General features: G+C 40.5%; 1 protein-coding gene across 1 annotated transcript in view; it reads right to left on the bottom strand.

Moving 5' to 3' along the window:
• Positions 1-21621, bottom strand: part of TPX2 (TPX2 microtubule nucleation factor) — a 55766-nt gene that overhangs the window by 14989 nt on the left and 19156 nt on the right. The window contains exons 4-12 of the mRNA XM_054724424.1: positions 19022-19114; positions 14362-14488; positions 10418-10546; positions 9435-9563; positions 7200-7321; positions 5894-6045; positions 4678-4849; positions 2397-2538; positions 1549-1765 (exon numbers count right to left, since the gene is read on the bottom strand). Coding sequence (XP_054580399.1) covers positions 1549-1765; positions 2397-2538; positions 4678-4849; positions 5894-6045; positions 7200-7321; positions 9435-9563; positions 10418-10546; positions 14362-14488; positions 19022-19114 — 1283 coding nt within the window. The remainder of the gene's footprint in view (positions 1-1548; positions 1766-2396; positions 2539-4677; positions 4850-5893; positions 6046-7199; positions 7322-9434; positions 9564-10417; positions 10547-14361; positions 14489-19021; positions 19115-21621) is intronic.

Below are 21621 nucleotides of genomic sequence, written 5' to 3'. Positions count from 1 at the left end.
GCATGGAACAGAGTGTGGAATCTCAGAGGGAAGGCGGGGGGAGGGTGGGAGGTAATCAACCAAAGACCTTGCATACATATATGCATAACTCATGAACACAGACAATAGGGTGGTGAAGGCTGGGGGCCAGGGTGGGGCAGGCTGGAGAGGGTCAATGAGGGGAAAAAGGGACATATGTAATACTTTCAACAATAAAGAATTATTTTAAAGTAAAATAAAATAAAGTTTGTGTAACAGAGTTTGACATTATAATAAATGTGAATCATACCAAAAAAAAAAAAGGAAAAAGAAAATAAATAACAACCACTATGAATAGAAAAGAGGTCTCATACAGAAAGTTCTCAACTGAAAGACATCGCATAAGAAGAGGGGAAGAACCATTTCTAAGCATTATCATGCTTTTTAAAGCCTGGAAAATATAACTTCAAATTGCTTCTGACTTAGTACTAAGGAAACAGAATAAACAAAAGTTGAAGGTAATATACACTGGTGAACAGTTTCATTTGAAACCATGGTGATGCTAAAGGGTAAACAAGAAAGAGGACCGGGGAACAATGTTCTTAGTATCTGAACATAAGTAGATCCAAACCAAGGGAAGAGGGTGCTTCCTCATCTGCATGGAAATTCATCTAAAACCATCTTTGCACTTAAGCCGGTGCTGAACTCCATTACTTATTCTTGGACTGTGGCATCTCTTCCCCACCATCAAAATAAAAGTAACCCACTTTTCACATCTAGTTTCTAGTTGCTCCTCTTAATATACAGACTTCCTTTTTCCAGCTTAACTGACCCACTGTTTCCAGTAGCTGTCCCGTTTTCCACCTTCAGGCTTTTTTTGTCACTCCCACTGCCTGGAATGCCTCGTGAGTTGATTTGCATTTCTACAAGTACAAATTCTACCTTGTAATGGAGAAGCAATATAATGACAGTTTAGGATCATGGACTCTGGAGCCAAAGTGCCTGAATTATTATCCTTGCTCCACCATTTATTAACTAAGTGTCCTAGGAATGCTACTTAACCTCTCTGCGCCTCAACTGCCTTAACTAAAACTGGAGATAATTAGACTAAACCACCTGGAGGGGCCATGGTCAACATGAATGGCTTAATATATGAAAAGGGCTTAGGGCAGTGCCTGGCACATACTGAGAGTGTCAGCTATTACAACAGTGACATGACAACATGATGAGGATGACTATTACTCCATATTGTCAAGGATGAAGTCAAATGCTTCCTCCTCCCAAAATCATTCCCTGTACCTTTTACCTGGGAGAAATCATTATCTCCTTTGAATTCCTATAATTCTTCTAACTGCCATCTCTCTTTGAACACTTCTATCTCGTTTTATATTACTTAAACATATGTTGTCTCCCTTATTGGACTTGAAGTTTCCTGAGAACAAAATCCACCTCTGATATGTCTCTTTATCACCTACAACTCCTAACATGATGCCCTGATCATAGTATATATTCAAATATGTATAAGTGGGTGGATATGTGGTCCATAAGCAGGACAATTTTGTCAGCATGCAGGGCCTCAACCATTCTTACCACAACATCTTCCAAGATCTTAGTCGGGCAAGGTCTGGAATGAAATTCAAAGTGTTCATCCTCTGATTTCTTCTTTGACTCGCGCTCCTGGATTCTTTTCTCAATTTCTAAATCAAAGCCAATAGGCTGAGTGGGTGGCTTCACAGGTGGTTTCTTGGGCAAGATGGGCCCACCTTCAAGAATTCTGGGATCAAGTTCCCTTGCTTTGAATTTATATCTGTAAGGTGAGAATTTAAATGCCATCCCCCCAAAAATTTTAATAATTAAAAAAAATACATAAACAACCAAGTAGGCCAAACAGAAAAACAATAATCATTAAGCTTAGCCATCATGCAGAGCAAAATTTCTCTCCATAGCCATTATTTCTACCTCTAGAGCAAAGAATAAGAAAATCCTAACATTCCCACCACTTTAATGATTGGGGTTTCTCTTCACAGGGGAAGCTCCCCCTTCTCAAAAGAAGTACAAAAAGAAATGGGAAGAGGATATAGGAGACAAACTCCAGTGCTAACCACATTAAGTTCCAGTTTCCTCCCTTGAACAATCCCTTGGGCAGCCATGAAAGAGTAGGATCTACCTAAACTAACCCCAGAGGACACTCCCTAATTGGAATCTTAAGTTCTCCCACCCCAACCTCTGCATTAGCTTTTTACCAGTTTACACTCCAGGACATCTCCATATTCCCACTTTCAAGACTGTCATAGAGGCAGGGACACAGCCTACAGAGCTGATAACTCAAGTGCCGTAAATTCCCATGGCATGAAAAATAGCAACTGTCCCCTTATAGAACTGAAAAGAGAGTAGGCAGTTTCTTAAACTCTTCCTCAAACACTGCCAGTGGTACTTACTGTTGCAGTTTCTCGAGCTCCTCGGCCTCCAGATCCGCTGCACTTTTGCAGGTCACAGGCCTTGTGCGCTGTTTGGTTTGCAACACAGGAGTCTGTGGTTCTGTGACAATCTTGGCCACAGTAGATTTGGTGGGTAACAGAGCTGTAAACCGAGATCAGAGACATTCATCTGGCTCCCCAAGACCCCATTTACCTGTAGGTGCTAACTCATCTTGGCAGCCCAGATTCAGCTCAGTTCACATCAGTCAACCTGACAAATATGCAGTCCCTTCTTCCCTATCACTCTTTACTGAGGGGTATGATGACGGTAGCCTTTTGTTAAACTCTACTATTATCTTCTGAATTTAAAAACCACCCATGTCTGCCGAAACCGGTTTGGCTCAGTGGAGAGAGCGTCGGCCTGCGGACTGGAAGGTCCCAGGTTCGATTCTGGTCAAGGGCATATACCTTGGTTGCAGGCACATCCCCAGTAGGGGGTGTGCAGGAGGCAGCTGGTCGATGTTTCTCTCTCATCGATGTTTCTAGCTCTCTATCCCTCTCCCTTCCTCCCTGTAAAAATCAATAAAATATATTAAAAAAAACAACAACAACAAAAAAAACACCCATGTCTGATGAATTCCTTATCACTGCACAGGCCTATACTGCCTTTCTATCGGCAATGCCAACTATTTTGTTTATTAATGACAAGTAAGATTTTTACTTATTCCAGCTTTTAAAATAAGGCCTTTCTAAAGACCAAGTAATAATTCCCAATTTTATAAGCTCCCTATAAGCATCTATATCAAAGTATCAAGACTACCTGGGACAGAAAGTTAAATGAACAAAGTAAAAAAAACTATGTCAAAGCATCAATATTAAGACCATCGCCCAATGTTCCCCCAATAAATTCAATAAAAATAAAAAGACAAAAACAAAAAACAAAAAAAAGACCATTACTACTCATAGAAAATACTGATTTGCTGAGTCAGGGGCAACCATGTCAGTTTTATTATGTAAAATGAGTTCTCTAATTTATATCTTATCACATAAGATAAGAAGGTAGAAACCAAATCTATTTCTTTTATAAAGAAGCCAGCCTTCAAGTATATAAATAACAATTATATAGCTATCACTGTAAAAAGTTTTAAATAAAAATTACTTTCTGTAATTTGTCTGAGTTTATAAGAGCAGGAGATATCTGAGTCTGAGATTATAAGAGCAGGAGATATCAGAGTCTAAAAGTCATATATTATTTGAAAAGTCATGTTTAATATTTAAATTTCCATTAGGATAAAAAAAGATATTTTATTATTTTCATTAATATAAAATTTGACAAATAAACAGTATTAAGCTTGTCTGGCTACCTGACATAGCACTAAACAATGCCTACATAAGGGCAGAAAAAACTGAGACCTTCAAAGGCAAAATGACCAGATTCTGCTTTATCCATAATGTTAGCCTTATACGCTGGACAACTATTTTATACCACTATTTTTCAAACATTTTTACCTTCCTTCTTATAGTAATTATTTTCATAAAAAATAGAAACTATTAGAATTCTATCAAATGAGAATTCACCACCAAATCTACTAGTATACACCCACCAGCATTTGCACTCATTCTTCTCACTCTTCCATCCTCCTTTCAAAGAATGAGAGCTATGATAAGTATTCCTCCTCTACCTGCCTGTGCAGGGATTTAACTATTGATTATCTTCTTTTTCTCCTCTATTTTCAACTTCTTTCTCTGCCAGGAACTTCTTAGCATGCTGGCACACTCTACCTATCTCCCACATCTTTTAACTCTGACATCTCCTTTCACTTTCATAGCACTTACAATAATTTGTGATGAACTATTTGTTCATCTCTCTCACCGAATTAGAACTTGATGTTGAGTAGCACCAAGTCCATTTTGTTCACTTCTATACCCTCAACACACAACAAAGTACTTGGTTTGTAGTAGTAAAAGAAACTTGTTGAATCACTGAAGAAAAAGCACACAACAACCTTGAATGAATAAATAAATGCACCATGACACTTAGATATATAGCAAAAATATCTTTGCTTCCCCTTGGCCCATTACTGACCAGAAGGATCAAGGTGATTGATAGGTATAAATGAAGAGACAGCTCTGGGTAGTTAGAGGAAATGCTCAACAATAAATTAGTTGTCTGCATATAGGTACATACCATACTTTAGTTCAAACATTAGGATATCAACTAAAGGCAAATTTGTGTCTAAGATTCAGCAAAAGGAATTCTAGGGGAGACTCCAGCCAGCTATGATATCGGTAAGAAACTTACTAATATCATCCTTCTTGCTCCTCAAGTGATATCTGTTAGGGGTTCCTTTATAGAAGGCTTGGACCTGCTGTGCAATAGGTACATATGTAGAAGCTGTTTCATCAAATTTTCTTTTCTTTCCTTGGGACAGGTTGAAAGGCTTTATAATGGTGCACCCCTTAGTCACTCGGGCCTGTAAAGAAAGAAGTTGTTCCCCAAATGAAACGTTGGAGAAGCTCAGATGTACCACAAGTCACACATTCAGCAGAGAATCAAAAGGAAAAGAGCTTATGTAAAACCAGGATTATTACTCTTAAGTCTGTCAGTCTTTGAGCACGGATTATAACTTAATTACTCTTAAGTCTATTCCCATCTTTGGAAAAAAAAAAAAAGGAAGAAATAATCTAGCACTTAGCAAATTGTTTTACAATAGTATATAAAGTGATTTTTTACAAGTATATTAATGTTTTAAAGCAATCAAGAGCAAATCTTCTTAGGATAAGAATGAACCAAAAAAGCTTAAAAGGTTCTCTATCCCTAATCCATTTTTTAAAAAATTGATTAGGACTCTGGGAGTGATCAGGTCAGGTGTGTAAAAGTCTGAATCAGACTCTTATACACCCTTCCCAAAAACTGAGTGAAGAAGCCTACTCCTTGGAACACTGATTTTGATTAAATTGGTCTCTGACTGAAAACAACACTTTTCCAGAACCTACATCTCAAAGAAAGAACACACCCAGGGTTTAAGACTGAAAGACTGACTTTAACAAATGATAATGATGATTGAAATTGCAAGTAGAGATTCTTAGTACTAGAATTTTTATTTAGGATTGTTACTGTTTTTGTTAGTGCTCCAGTAACAAAACTGCATAGGATTTGAGTGGTCACCGCAAAGCCATTTTCCCCATAAATGATAATCATATTTTGTACACAGCTTTGCAAACAAGACTTTTTCAAGAATTTTGTAACAGCACAAGCTGTATCAAGCCTGTGCTTATGATTTGCCACCCATAATCCTATGTGTTTTGTGTATATTCTCAATTCAGTTTGCACAGCAACTTAGCAAGATGGTTCCCAGAGAGAGAGTAATTTATCCAAGATCACAGAGCTAACAGGAGGCAAAGTGAGAATTTAGATCTTAATTCAATTATATTATTGTAAGTGGTGACCACAAATATTACAGCTGAAATCCTCACTAAATTAGTAAGAGGAATATTCACTTAGTCCATCAACTTACAGGAGATGGAGGATGCTTTCGCAGTTCTGATGTAAAGTTCACTTCCTTATACTCCTCCTGGTTCTTAGGATGTTGTTTGATTCGCTCATCTGTGCGAAAGTGGAAGTTGACTGATTTGGTTACCTGGCTCACTGTTTTTTTCACAGGTTGTCCTGAATGAGGAGCAGAGCAAAACACTCAGGTTACACTAAGAACAGAGAACATGAGTAAATCTCCCTTTATCCAGTCTTTTTGGTCTTTCTATTGCCATGGATCTAACTTTGTTCATTGTTTACATATAACCCAATATTTGAAACAGTCCTAAGGACACTAATATATGTGCCTTATTCATTGAGTTGAGTACTGTTGGAGCTGAGGCCCTTTGGTCAGAGGCCAACAGTTAAAGAGGTAGGACAGGGAGAAAAATCCCATCTCCCAGGTGTGGCCATAGGTCTGAAGACAATGAGTAGCTGGAATATTATTGATAGGCAAAGCTCCCAATTGACTTTAAAATCACACTTAACTAGCCCTGCCGGTGTGGTCCAGTGGTTGAGCAGCTACCTATGCACCACAAAGTCACTGGTTGATTCCTGGTCAGGGCACATGCCCAGGCTACAAGCTTGATCTGAGGTGGGGGCCATGCAGAAGGCAGCCAATCAATGTTTCTCTCTCATCAATGTTCCCCTCTCTCTCTAAAAATCAATAAAAATATATTTTTTTAAAAAGGCACACTTAACTAAACATCTCTAAGAAGGAAACACTATAAACTCCAGGAGTGCTTCCTTCAACCAGTAAGCAGGGCTTTATAGTTTCAACTCCACCAATAACCATGCAAGAGCAAAGCAGAGCTCTGATCCTTCAGTTCCCTCAGTCATACTTTTCCTCCATAGCCACAACTGAATTCATTCCGCTTCCTCTTCCTCTACCAAGGATAAAATGGGAAAACAACTGGCCTGCCCAATTGCTTTATCTCCTGTCTTAATCCTAGTCCTTCTTTTTCTACTTATAAATAAAAAGAATTAGGAGGAAAAAGGAGGGAGAAATCAATTCTACTTGAAGAAATTAAGGAAGTCCTCATGGGAAAAGGTCTCAAAAGATGGGTGTGACTTCTAGTTAGAGAAGAAACATTTCGCTCTAAGAAAGGGTCAATGTATGTAAAATGTTCTAGGGAATGATCATTGGAATGGACCAGCCTTCTAAATAAACATTATTTTATGCCAACTACTGACTAAGAAAGACTCTTTTGCTATAGAGACTTAAAAAAAACCCTACCAAGAATATGAGAAGCACCCCCTCGTAAATCAGACTTAACCAAAGCCAAGCTGACCTGCTCCAGCAAGAGCAAATTTCTTGAATTCTTCATTCTTTTTCCGCATCTCCATCACCTCCTGCTGCATTTTCAAGCTCTTCTCCAACTCTTGCTCCTCAGTACTTTTTAGAAGTTTCTGTCTAAAGGGCAAATCAATAAAGGAGATAAGAGAGGAGAAAGAGGCTCAATGGTTCAAAATAATCTAAAGGCATTATATAGATTAGATTTTAAACCTGTGATACAATAGATTTTAAACCTGTGATACAATCACCCAAACAAAAAACTTGATTAGATCACCTATGGAAAAAATAATCCAGATGCACAATTTATACCTAAATACTGAACAAATTTTCAAAAAATAGCTAAAACAGACAAGATGTTCCAAAAGATCCACAAATTGGACTATGTCCTGATTAGCTTTCTACCACCAGAAAGGCTAAAATTAAAATGCCACTAGAATGGGAAAAATCTTTGCAACAAATATGGCCAAAGGTTAATAATATATACAGAACATATACTGTGTGAGAGAACAGACTTAGGAGTAAAGCCAAAGAGTTCAAATCTCAGCCCTGTCATTTCATTTTCTGCCTATGTGATCCTGAGAAAATGACTTTAACCTGAGTCTGAGGTGTCTCCACCGTAAAATGAGGAATATACTCATCTTCACAGAATGTTTGTGACTATTAAATAAGATAATGTTTCTGAGTACCTGACACATAGTAAACATTCCAGTTAGAGTAGCCATTCTTAGTAACAAACAGAAAAGGAAACAGAAAATTCACCCAAGAGGAAATATGGAAAAGATGTTACAATAATAGTAATATAATGTTGTCAGCAATCAGGTAAATACAAATTAAAATAATTAAATGCCACCAACAATATAGCAATTAAATGTGGAACATTTTTTATTGATATTTTAGAGAGAGCAGGGAGGGAAAGAAAGAGAAAGAGAGCACGAGAGAAATATCAATGTGTGAGAGAAGCATCGATCTGTTGCCTCCCACCCTCACCCTGATGACGGGGTTCACCTTAACCGGAATCGAACAGGCACCTTTTGGTACACGGGACAACACTCAACCAACTGAGCTGCACAGGGCAGGGCAGGAACTTTTTTTTTTTTAATATATTTTTTATTGATTAAATAAAAAAGAGAGGAAGGGAGAGGGAGAGAGAGATAGAAATATCAATGATGAGAGAAAATCATTGATCGGCTGCCTCCTGCACACTTCCTCCTACTGAGGATTGAGCCCGCAACCCGGACATGTGCCCTTGACCGGAATCGAACCTGGGAGCTCTCACTCCGCAGGCCAATGGTCTATCCATTAAGCCAAACTGGCTAGGGTGGCAGGAACATTTTTTAAAGTAAAAACATTCAATGCAGCCGAAACCGGTTTGGCTCAGTGGATAGAGCGTCGGCCTGCGGACTCAAGGGTCCCAGGTTCGATTCCGGTCAAGGGCATGTACTTTGGTTGCGGGCACATCCCCAGTAGGGGGTGTGCAAGAGGCAGCTGATCAATGTTTCTCTCTCATCGATGTTTCTAACTCTCTATCCCTCTCTCTTCCTCTCTGTAAAAAATCAATAAAATATATAAAAAAAAACTAAAAAAAAACATTCAATGCAGATGAGACAAGGAAATAATAATATTTAAAACTGATGGCACTGTAAATTTATATCTTCTTTTCTAAAATAAAATTGGCAATATATATTAATACCCATAAAACTAGTAATTGAGATTACGCTAAAGAAAAAGCTCTGCCTATAAAGATGTTCACTACTTATAATAAAAAATTAGAAACTGCATTTTCAACAGAAAATGTTTAAATATAATGAGAATATTAACAATCTACCAAAAGAGGATAAATGTAAAGATTTTATAGTAGTACAGAAAAGTAAATAAATAAAAGTCTCATGGTGAGTGAATAAAGCAAAGCCAAAGGTTGTTTATATACTGATTGGGAAAATATGTATTTTACTTGAATAAAACCAGGAGGGAGCTTGGCGAAATAAAAACATTCAAGTTGGATAGTAAGAACCTTTACTTTTTCCTTTTATATTTCTTTTAATTTGCTTTAATAATATATTTTTCCCAATGTTTAAGACTTGAGTGCTCACCCGGTTATAAAACAATTCACCTCACCATGGTTATAGCCTCAGGAGTTTCCCAAGCTCTACGTACAACAAATAGACTGGAGATGTACCCATTTGCAGTTTTCCTCTATTGACTCAGTTTTAAATTTAGGAAAGAAGCATACCTTACAGGTGGTATACAAGGCATAGTACGTCTGTCCTTGGCTTTCTCTGGGGAAGACTCATTCTTTCCAGAAGTATCTTGACGAGGAGCAATGCCATCTTCCTCTTCTTCTGACTTCTTTTGATTAGAACTTGAGTTCAAAAGAACAAAAAATATCCTCTTAATTCCCTAAATTATACCCTGCTCTAGCCTCCTCCCCAAATCTATCGCATGACTTTAATTTTCACTCTGAGACAACAAGCATACTTCAACCACAAGATTCTTCTACTAGTAGGTAACTAGTGGTTATCAGATCATCTCTAACAGGTAAACTTTAGGAATACTAATAGAAGTCAAGGTAAGAGTTGTCTAGTGAAGCTTCAAGAGGATAAGAGGGATTCCAACTGTTCATCATCAAATGCACAAATGCCAGACAGCTGGTGGCCTTCCCAATATCTATTCCATTTTCTTTTTTATTAACAGAACTCCAAGTTTGTTTGGGGCAACAATGGGAAAAGGCAAAAGTATTATACTTGCATCAATAGTCTCTACTGCAACTAGGAGGGATCCATGACACAATTGGGCAACTAAGATAATAACAAGAGTTTCTGGAAAATATTTTACTTTTGTGATACGGTGGTGCTGCCCCTCCTCCTTTGCCTCCTTCTTCTCTTGACACCTGGAGACATAGCAGCTATCTTGTGGGAACGAGGCAACAAACACAAGGAAGAAGCTAAGAAACAGAGCAGCCATCTTGAGGAGCAGCAAGAAAGAAAAGCTGACTCACAGAGATGATGCCCTAGCATCGTTCAACCACTGAACCAAAGCCAACAGCAAACTTCTGAGAAACAAATAAGTAACTAGTCTGTAAACCACTCTAGCTGAACAGGTAAAATGCATTCCTAACTGATAAAAATAAGAACACCATATATTCTGCTTACTATTAACCTCAGGAGCAAACAGAGGTAAAACCTATGCCAACTGTCAAAAGCTGTGGCTACTTACACTTTCATTCTTTTGGAGGGTGGAGTTTCACTGACGATTACAGGAGTAGCACATCTCTTGGCTTTCGTTTTCACATGGTGTTTTTCTTTCTGTGCCAAAGCTTTCTGAGCAGAGAGTCTAACAGATCTTCTATGGTAGAGGAATTGACAAAAATTTATCTGAAATTAATATATCTCCTACAGATATGTAAATGTTCTTCAGAAATGTGAAAGTATGTCAAACTACAAAGGGCTATAAAAAGTTTAGTGGTATTATTTCAACTCTAAACGTCTAATCTCTTGTTTTACTGATAGTTTTCAAAATTTCATCATAAATATTAGTATTTAAATGCATTGGTACTTGTAAATTAGACCTCAATAAAGCTGATATTTTTTTAAGGCACTGGCAATCACCTAGCAGAATTCCTTCTTTCATAAGTGAGAAAAGTAAAAAAAAAAAAAAAAAAAAAAAAATGCCAGGCTTATTATGCATTTTCATAACGCAGTATCATTTACAAAGTACATATTATCTCATTTGGATCTTTCTTACAATTAGCTTCCTTATTCTCAATAAACTAAGGTTTTGAATAGCTGAGGGTACATGCCCCTAAGAAAAAAAAAATTTCAGGCAGATCTTCTGACAGAAGATATCTTCTATCATACCATCATTTCCAAAAAGCATTCTAGAATTCAGTCAGGATGAGGAACCATTTTTGTAATCATATACACATACAAAACAGAAAAGCCAAGCCACTAACAGCTTCTTGGATTCTGAAGGAATCTATAGGACACTGGGTCTCTTTTCCATAGACCTACTTCACAATCTAAACATGGAACAGAAACCACTGAATCAACCAATAGCAATCTCTTCAGCCTGTGATATATACATATCTGGTTGAGATTTCATAGAATTCTTTGATTAAAATGGGCTTCTTTACCAGAGAAGATTAGTATAAGCTCGTGATATCCTCAAAAGTGATATCCTTATGCCAGCATAAGGCTTTGCAAAAGGTAATTTCATTATTTCTGAGCAATAATATTATAAATACTCTACCATTCTTCTTGAGATATTCTAGGTGACACCAAAGTATAAAGCAATTAATAGTCCTGCAATTTAAACTCTGCAGGGGTGGTTAATTATTAGATGGTGAAAGCTCTGAGATTGCTAGTAAAGATTGCAGATTAATCTACCCACCCATCCATTCATTCATTCATCAAGTATTTATTGACCTTCTGCTCCAGCCAGACACTGTTAAGGACTAGAGATAAATTATAGTTGCCCTTAAAAAGTTTATTTACAATGGGGTGTAAAAAAAAAAAAAAATTCTGTCAAATAGCCATAAAAATAAATCTAAAATTGCAACTCGTGTTCGTGGTGCAAACAGCAACGGCTTTGGAAACCAAACTGATCAGTTTGAATCCTGGCTCTGAAATAAAGTTACCATAGTCAAATAACTTAGTAACCTCTGAACCATTATCACAAATGAAACATATTACCTACATCTCATAAATGTTACAAAGATTAAATGAAGTAACATAAAGAGTCTAATAAAGTATAGCACACCTAGTAGATGCTCTGTCCAGGAAACTATTCTTTGAACATCATTAATATAACCACCACTTTTGGAGAGAAACCAAGATGGCGGCATAGGTAAAACTTCAAAACTACAACTAAAAGACAAAACGGACATCATCCAGAACCACAGGAAGGCTGGCTGAGTGGAAATTCTACAACTAGAAGGGAAGAGAAAAGCACACTGAGACTCAGAGGAGGTACGGAAGTAAAATGCGGAGGTATGGAGGCGCGCATGAGGACAAGGGCTGGCAACTGAGGAAGCAGTTGTCTTTTTCAATCGGGAGGGAGACACAAGCTCCCGACTGCTCTGAACTCCAGTTCCAGGCAAGACTCTGGGGACCCAGACTCATACAGGGGACACTGGACTGTCTGGCATCGGGCCGGAACTCAAGGGCGACTTTCTCTCAGAGGTGCTTGCAGCGATTACTGTGGGACACTGAGATCCGGGGGCCTCTTAGGGCTGTTTGCTCCGCCCTGTTGACTCCCTGAGACCCCGCCCCACCCAATTTAGAACTCCACCCCAGCTGTGCGAAGAGGCTTTTACATATGAATGGCCTGGCCCTTTGCAATCTAAAATTACCTAACAAACTGCAGCTGTGTCAGAGAGCCCCAGAACTTCCAAGGCTCCACAGCAGCTTGCATTGCTTCACAGCTGGGCCTCATCTGGGCACCTCCAAACCCCAGACAAAGAAGAGGAATCTGCAGATCTCTCCATAGTTCCTTCTGGGTGGCCTCAGGAAGAACTAAATTTGCACCTCCTTGGAGATCCAAGAGCCAGTGTACCCAGTGGTCAGAGTGGGACCATTCAGATTACAACTCCTCAGATCCATAAGGGACACATTCAGGGGGCAGACTCAGTGAGCACCAAAGCCCCACTGAAGCAAGTCCTGCCCCATAAGGGTGTCTCCAGCACAGAAGTTCTCCCATCATAGACACAACTGATCTTCACAGTCAACTGGCCTGGAGGTCAATTCCTCCCAGTGATACCAACAACAATCTAGGCTTAACTACAACAAGACTGTGCACACAGCCCACAAAGGGGTGCACCAAGAGTGTCCACCACAGGTAATTGGGGAGGCTGAGCCACTGGGCCCTATAAGACACCTAGCAAACAAAGCCACTCTATCAACACAGGAAGCAGCCAAAATGCGGAGACAAAGAAACACATCACAAATGAAAGAAATGGAGGAAAGCAAACGGCTGGATATAGAGTTCAAAACAACTGTTATAAGGTTTTTCAAGAATTTTCTAGAAATCGCTGATAAATTAAGTGAGTCCCTCGAGGATATGAAAAAGGACCAACTAGAAATTAAGCATACACTGACTGAAATAAAGAATAATATATAGAGATCCAACAGCAGACCAGAGGATCGCAAGAACCAAGTCAAAGATTTGAAATATGAAGAAACAAAAAACACCCAACCAGAAAAGCAAAAAGAAAAAAAGAATCCAAAAATATGAAGATAGTGTAAGAAGCCTCTGGGACAACTTCAAGCATACCAACATTCAAATTATGGGGGTGCCAGAAGAAGAGAGAGAGCAAGATACTGAAAACCTATTTGAAGAAATAATGACAGAAAACTTCCCCTATCTGGTGAAAAAATAGACTTACAAGTCCACGAAGCGCACAGAACCCCAAACAAAAGGAATCCAAAGAGGACCACACCAAGACACATCATAATTAAAATGCCAAGAGCAAAAGACAAAGAGAGAATATTAAAAGCAGCAAGAGAAAAACAGTTAGTTATCTACAAGGGAGCACCCATACAATTGTCAGCTGATTTCTCAGCAGAAACGAAGCAGGCCGGAAGGGAGTGGCAAGAAATATTCAAAGTGATGAATAGCAAGAACCTACAACCAAGATTACTTTACCCAGCAAAGCTATCATTCAGAATTGAAGGTCAGATAAAGAGCTTCATAGATAAGAAAAAGCTAAAGGAGTTCATCACCGCCAAACCAGTATTATATGAAATGCTAAAGGGTATTCTGTAAGAAGAGGAAGGAGAAAAAAAAGGTAAAGATAAAAATTATGAACAACAAATACATATCTATCAACAAGTGAATCTAAAAATCAAGTGAATAAAAAATCTGATGAACAGAATAAACTGGTGAATATAATAGAATCAGGGGCATAGAAAGGGAGTGGACTGACAATTCTCAGGGGGAAATGGGTGTGGGGGGTGCAGGAAGAGACTGGACAAAAATTGTACACCTATGGATGAGGATAGTCGGGGGGGGGGGGGCGGGGGCGGTAAGGGCAGAGGGTGGGGTGGGAACTGGGTAGAGGGGAGCTATGGGGGGGGGGGAAAGAGGAACAACTGTAATAATCTGAACAATAAAGATTTTTAAAAAATATATAACCACCACTTTTGACCCTGAAACAATCTTACCTCTGAGGCAGAGATGGAGTATTTCTTGAGGTGGTTCCCTTGACTTCCAGGGCAGAACGAGCATTTGAGGGAATGGACTGTTGCACCAGATTTTCTTTTTCTGACTCTTTGTAGTAAGTGTTGTCAACTGCAAGAGAGTAAAAACTAGTCAGCACTCAGCCCTGGTCAGCGTGGCTCAGCTGGTTGGAGCATCCTCCTGTACGCCAAAAGGTGGCAGGTTTGATTTCCCGTCAAGGCACATACCCAGGTTGTGGGTTCAATCCCCAGTCTGGTTGGGGCACATGCGAGAAACAACCAAGCGATATTTCTCTCTGACATGGATGTTTATGTTTCTCTCTATCTATCTCTCTCTCTCTCTCTCTCTCTCTCTCTCTCCCTTCCTGTTTCTAAAAAAATAAGTTAAGCCCTAACCGGTTTGGTTCAGTGGACAGAGCATCGGCCTGCAGACTGAAAGGTCCCAGGTTCGATTCTGGTCAAGGGCATGTACCTTGGTTGCGGGCACATCCCCAGTAGGAGATGTGCAGGAGGCAGCTGATCGATGTTTCTCTCTCATCGATGTTTCTAACTCTCTATCCCTCTTCCTTCCTCTGTAAAAAATCAATAAAATATATTTTTTTTAAAATAAGTTAAAACAAAACTAGTCAGTACTCAAATCTCAAGAAAATAAGTTAAAAATAAGATATACACAGTGGGGCAAAAGTAGGTTTACAGTTGTTCATATGGAAAACAATACAATAATTAATAATACAAGAATAAACTGTGTTTTGGGTACTCACAACTATAAACCCACTTTTCGCCCCAACATGTATATATATGATTTAAAACAGAATTCTGGATTAAAAATTTTGTGTGTGACCCTAGCCAGTTTGGCTTAGTGGATGGAGCATCGGCCTGTGGACTGAAGGGTCCGGGTTCAATTCCGGTCAAGGGCACATGCCCAGGTTGCAGGCTCAATCCCCAGTAGGGGGCGTGCAGGAGGCAGCCAATCAATGATTCTCTCTCATCATTGATGTTTCTATCTCTCTCTCTCCCTTCCTCTCTGAAATCAATAAAACTATATATTTTTTTTAATTTTGTGTGTGGATACATATAGCCCTCCTAAGCAATGGAACTTTTAGTTCTAGTGAAATGTTCCAAAGAAGACCAATTTATAAAGCTACTTTGGTTGAAGCAAAAATAAAGTATCCAGGGTCCTGCCTATTTGCTAACCTTAGGCACCATCTCAGAAAAAAATCCCAAACACATCCTCATGACATCTTATTTATTTTTATTTTTTGTTAATTCCACCCAAAGATATTTTTCCCATTAATTTTTTTAGAGTGGAAGGAAGGATGAAGGGACCCCCTGCCAGCCTGGTCGCCCCACGCAACCTGCTATTCAGTCATTTGGTCGACCCTCACTAACCCCCCTGCAAGCCTGGTCACCCCCACGCAGCCTGCAGTTCAGTCGTTTGGTTGTCCCTCACTAAGCCCCCTGCCGGCCTGGTCGTAGGCAACCATTTTGTGAGGGTGTGATGGTCAATTTGCATATTACCTCTTTATTGTATAGGAGGATACTAGAGGCCTGGTGCACGAATTCGTGCACCAGTGGGGTCCCTTGGCCTGGCCTGCGGAAATCAGACCACAACTGGCTCTCCAACATCCCCCAAGGGATCCTGAACTGCAAGAAGGCACAGGCCAGACAAAGGGACCCCACCAGTGCACTAATACATGCACCAAGCCTCTAGCATGCATATAAGATCTTTGGTTAATCTCTTCCAGCCCCCCTCCTGCCCCCTTCCCTCTGAGATTCAGTCTGTTCTATGTTTCCATGCCTGTGCATTGAGCATCTGCCCCCTGGTGGTCATTGCGCGTCACAGCTACCGGCTGGTCAGCTGGTCAGCCAGTCGCTGTCGCCTAGACTTTTATATATATATAGACTAGAGGCCCGGTGCACGAAATTCGTGCACGGGGGCAGGGGTGTGTGTCACTCAGCCCAACCTACACCCTCTCCAATCTGGGACCCCTCAACGGATGTCCGACTGCCCATTTAGGCCCGATCCCACTGGGATTGGGCCTAAACAGGCAGTCGGATATCCCTCTCACAATACAGGACTGCTGGCTCCCAACTGCTCACCTGCCTGCCTTCCTGATTGCCCCTAACCGCTTCAGCCTGCCAGCCTGATCACCCCCTAACCACTCCAATGCCAGCCTGATTGATGTCTAACTGCTCCCCTGCCAGCCTGTTTGCCCCCAACTTCCCTCCTCTGCCGGCCTGGTCACCCCTAACTGCCCTCCCCTGCAGGCTTGATCGCCTCCAACTGCCCTCCCTTGCAGGCCTGGTGCCTCCCAACTGCCCTCCCCTGCTAGCCATCTTGTGGTGGCCATCTTGTATCCACATGGGGGCAGGATCTTTGACCAAATGGGGGCATCCATATTGTGTGTTGGAATGATGGTCAATCTGCATATTACTCTTTTATTAGATAAGATAGAGGCCTGGCGCATGGGTGGGGGCCAGCTGGTTTGCCCTGAAGGGTGTCCCGGATCAGGGTGGGAGTTCCCTTGGGGCGTGGGGCGGCCTGAGCGAGGGGCCTGTGGTGGTTTGCAGGCCAGCCACGCCCCCTGGCATCCCAAGTGGAGGCCCTGGTATCTGGAATTTATTTACCTTCTACAACTGAAACTTTGTAGCCTGGAGTGGAGCCAAGCCTCCTGTTCGCTCCGTGGCCGGCAGCAGTTTCTGTTGGGGTTTGTGTATATCTTCTATAATTGAAACTTTGTAGCCTTACGTGGAGGCTTGAGCCGGCCAGGGTGTGCGGAAAGCAGGGGGCAACCCTAGCTTCCTGCTCTTTCCAGCTCCGTGGCTGCCGCCATTTCTGTTTGGATTTGTTTACCTTCTATAATTGAAACTTTGTAGCCTTGAGTGGAGGCTTAGGCCTGCAACAGCACGTGGAAAGCTTGGCTTCCTTTGTTACCAGGGAAACCCAAGCCTCCCTCCTGTGGCTGTATCCATCTTGGTTGGGTTTATTTGCATACTCGCTCTGATTGGCTGGTGGGCGCGGCTTGTGCATGTAGCAGAGTGATGGTTATTTTGCATATTACTCTTTTATTAGGTAGGAGAGGCACCTAATAAAAAGTGCCTATCCTACCTAATAAGTGCCTGATTTCTTAAAAAGTCACTTTGGAGCAAAAATGGTAGATACTTTTTTTGTAAAACAATGAAAATTCTACCCTTTTTTGTCTGTCAGATTGGCAAAAAATATACTTTTTAGTGTGTTGCAGAATTTTAGTAATTAGTTTATGTGTGCCATGAGATAAAAAAGGTGGAAAATTGCTGCACTAAAGCAGTACTTAGGGGGAAATTTATAGCAGTAAACACAGTAAAAAAGAAAAAAGATCTCAAATCAATGACTTCAGTTGCCACCTTAAGAAACTTAAAAAAAAAAAGCCCACCCCATGTGGCTCAGTGGATGAGCATCAATCTATAAACCAGGTGGTCACGGTTTGATTCTGGGTCAGGGCTGCATCCCCAGTAGGAGGCATGCAGGAGGTAGCCGATCAATGATAATCTCTCATCACTTATGTTTTTATCCCTTTACTTTCCTCTCTGAAATCAGTTTGTGGTTTTTTTTAATAAAACAAAAAGCATAGTGAGTCCAAAGTAAGTAGAAGAAAAATATTAAAGATCAGAATGGAAATCTATAAATTAGAAAACAGAAAAATAGAAAAAAAAATCAATGACAAATTGACTGTAGTGATGGTTGCACACTACTCTATGAACATACTATAAAAAAATGACACAGCCCAGCTCAGTGTTTGAGTGTCAACCTAAGAACCTAGAGGTCACTGTTCGATTCCAGGTCAGGGCACATGGCTGCATTGCGGGCTTGATCGCCAGTGTGAGGCGTGCAGGAGGCAGTCAATCAATGATCCTCTCTCATCATTGATGTTTCTATCTCTCTCCCTCTTCCTTCCTCTCTGAAATCAATAAAATATTTTTTTAAAAAAAAAAACAGGAAATGTACACTTTAAGTAGGTGAATTCTGTGTTTGAATTATATCTAATATAGCTATAACTTCAAAAAGAGGTCATTTTCAAGGATTTGACTTTTTTTTTTTTTTTTAAGTTTAAACGTGAGCACAAGACTTTATTGTGAATTGAGGGGAATTAATACAGCCTCCAGGATGTAAAGGGTGGGCAGGCTCTAAAGCACTGTCCACGGATTTGTGACCTCTTAAAGGATGCCTCTTTTGTTCTGATCAAATAGACTATATTCTACAGATTTAGTAACCACCAGTTTAAATGTCAATCATCTTTTAAAATCAGACAACTCAAAGAATTCTTGTATAATATAGAGCAGTACATTTTTCTCTCCTACTGGTTTATTTACCAGCCAGATCCATATGTTACATTAAATACTATCATAAAAAGAAGATAGTTATACCTGGCAATCAAATTCTAGTTGGACAAAAAAAATTCTATGTTAGCTTAAGTTCCAAGACATTATTTTTTTAAAAGTGTAGCACATCATTAATTTCACATTCACCATGAAATAAATTATCCCATTTCACCAAAAATAAACCAAGGGATATACAGCATTTAGGTAATTCCTCCAGAACCCTCAGGCTCCTAATACAATGTACCACCATTCTGCAAAGGAGCTTTTTTCTAATATTTTCTCTTACCTGGTCTCAAAGGTGTCACAATAGCTTGTGGAGGATTTGCTTTTCTCATAGGAGTCATGTCAGGAAACCTATTCTCCAAATTGGCCTTCTCTTCTGTGAAATGATAAGAATGTCATTATCTACACAAGCAAAATAAGTCAGTGCCATGCACTTAAAATGGGGCCTAAAGCCTCCAACCAGTACACTTCTAACTCATTTGACAAGTACAAGCAAAATTCTAGTGAGTAAAAAAAAAAATGAGTACACATTATACGTCAGAGATAGAGACTGGGAAAACTATCACTAAAACACTGGCAACAGTGAACAATGTATTTTAGAAAAGAAGTACAGACTACACTGTGAACAGCTCCTTGTCTTTGCTTGATTCACAGTTAGGACCATACAAGCATGAACTGGGCTTATCTACCACCTAAATACATCATGTTCCTTCTAAAGAAAACTGTAGCCACCAAGCTCTGCAGGGTTTACAAGGGACTTCTCATAGTCTGAGTTGAGGTTATTCCTCACTAGGGTCGTGAGAGGGGAGTATGAGGTATGTGAGAAAGGAAGAGCACTAGGCTTTATGCAGTAATTTTGTCTTATGTTCTGCTGTGCCTAAAGTCAGCACAAAGCAATGAAACGCCTGTTCTACCCCAGCCTACTGACAGAAGTATCAAGGTTGTGGTGAGAATGCCCTAGCCAGTTTGGCTGAGTGGAGAGAGCGCCGGCCTGCAGACTGAAGGGTCCCAGGTTCGATTCCAGTCAAGGGCACATGCCCAGGTTGTGGACTTGATCCCCAGGAGGGGGTGTGCAGGAAGCAGCCAATCAATGATTCTCTCTTATTATTGATGTTTCTATTTCTCTCTCCCTTTCCCTTTCTCTCTGAACTCAATAAAAGTATATTTTAAAAATAATTTTTAAAAAAGATTGTGGTGAGCCCCAGCAAAAAACATGGTGCATGTAAACTGATTGCAACTGTGTAAGAAGATGTGATTACTTGGAGGAAACTAGAAAGCAATATATTAGAACTAAGGTTTTGAAAAAAACAGTGGGATTAATAATTTTCTTTCCAACTAACCTATATAATAAAAGGCTAATATGCAAATCGACCAAACAGCAGAATGACCGGTCGCTATGATGCGCACTGACCACCAGGGGGCAGATGCTCAACACAGGAGCTGCCCCTGGTGGTCAATGCGCTCCCACAGGGGGAGCACAGCAGAGGTGGCGGGAGCCTTTCCCACCTCCATGGCAGCGCTAAGAATGTCCAACTGACGGCTTAGGACATCCCCCGAGGGCTCCCGGACTGCAAGAGGGTGCAGGCCAGGCTGAGGGACCCCCCCACCCCCCGCGAGTGCACAAATTTCGTGCACTGAGCCTCTAGTATGTAATAGTATTGTTATACTAGTATTTCCTTTTTCTGATTTAAAGAGAAACTGTGAAAAAGAGATAACAGACAACCCAACCATTTCCTCAGAATTTCCATAGAGCAAGGGCATGGAAAGACCCCTGTTGGTCAGTTGGCGCTCTTGTCTATCTTTCTTCCCATACCACTTCCAAGAAACCTCTCCTCTTGGGATCTGGATTAGACACCATTAAAGTCCTTTCCCAGGAGAATGGCTTATGCCCTTACATTTGGACTCTGCATTATCAGTGCTAAGTACAGCTTCAATGGACTCATTTTCCTATCAATATTGATTTCTCTTAACAAGGAGTAAAAAGGACATGCGAAAGAATAAAATGAAGGGGCCCCAGCAACTACTACCCTGACATAGTCTCATATATTACTCCAAAGTAATATAAAAATATAATCATCCTTGCCCTAACCCCGTGGTCAGCAAACTGCGGCTCACAAGCCACATGCGGCTCTTTGGCCCCTTGAGTGTGGCTCTTCCACAAAATACCACGGACTGGGCGAGTCTATTTTGAAGAAGTGGCGTTAGAAGTTTAAGTTTAAAAAATTTGGCTCTCAAAAGAAATTTCAATCATTGTACTGTTGATATTTGACTCTGTTGACTAATGAGTTTGCCAACCACTGCCCTAACCGGTTTGGCTCAGTGGATAGAGCATCGGCCTGCGGACTCAAGGGTCCCAGGTTTTTTTTTGTTTTTGTTTTTTTTTAATTTCTTTATTGATTAAGGTGTCACATATTTGTCCTCATCCCCCCATTCCCATCCCACACCCCTCCCCACGGATGCCCCAACCCCCTGTTGAACGTAACCGTTGGATAGGCTCATATGCATGCACACAAGTCCTTTGGTTGATCTCTCCCCCCTCCTCCCAACCTCCCCTATCCTCCCTCTGAGGCCCGATAGTCCGATCGATGCCTCCTTGTTTCTGGTTCTGTTCTTGTTCCTCAGTCTATGTTGTTCATCATTTCCCCTAGATGAGCAAGATCATATGTCACTAGATATATACTTATAAGAACTGAATGTGAGACGAGCAATAATAGTTATGCTGACAGGCAAATTAATCAGTCTGTAGTGAGTTTCTTTCTGGACCAACAGTTCCTTTGAGACCCAATTTCAATGTCCACCAGTTCCTTATGTGTACATGTCAGCACTGACCCCTCAGCTCTGGATGGTGGACAAATGGTGGTAACGAAGGTCCGACTCCCTCTG

This window comes from Eptesicus fuscus, chromosome 12, assembly GCF_027574615.1.
Source record: "Eptesicus fuscus isolate TK198812 chromosome 12, DD_ASM_mEF_20220401, whole genome shotgun sequence".
NCBI lineage: Eukaryota > Metazoa > Chordata > Mammalia > Chiroptera > Vespertilionidae > Eptesicus > Eptesicus fuscus.
This window is presented reverse-complemented; position numbering and strand designations above follow the sequence as displayed.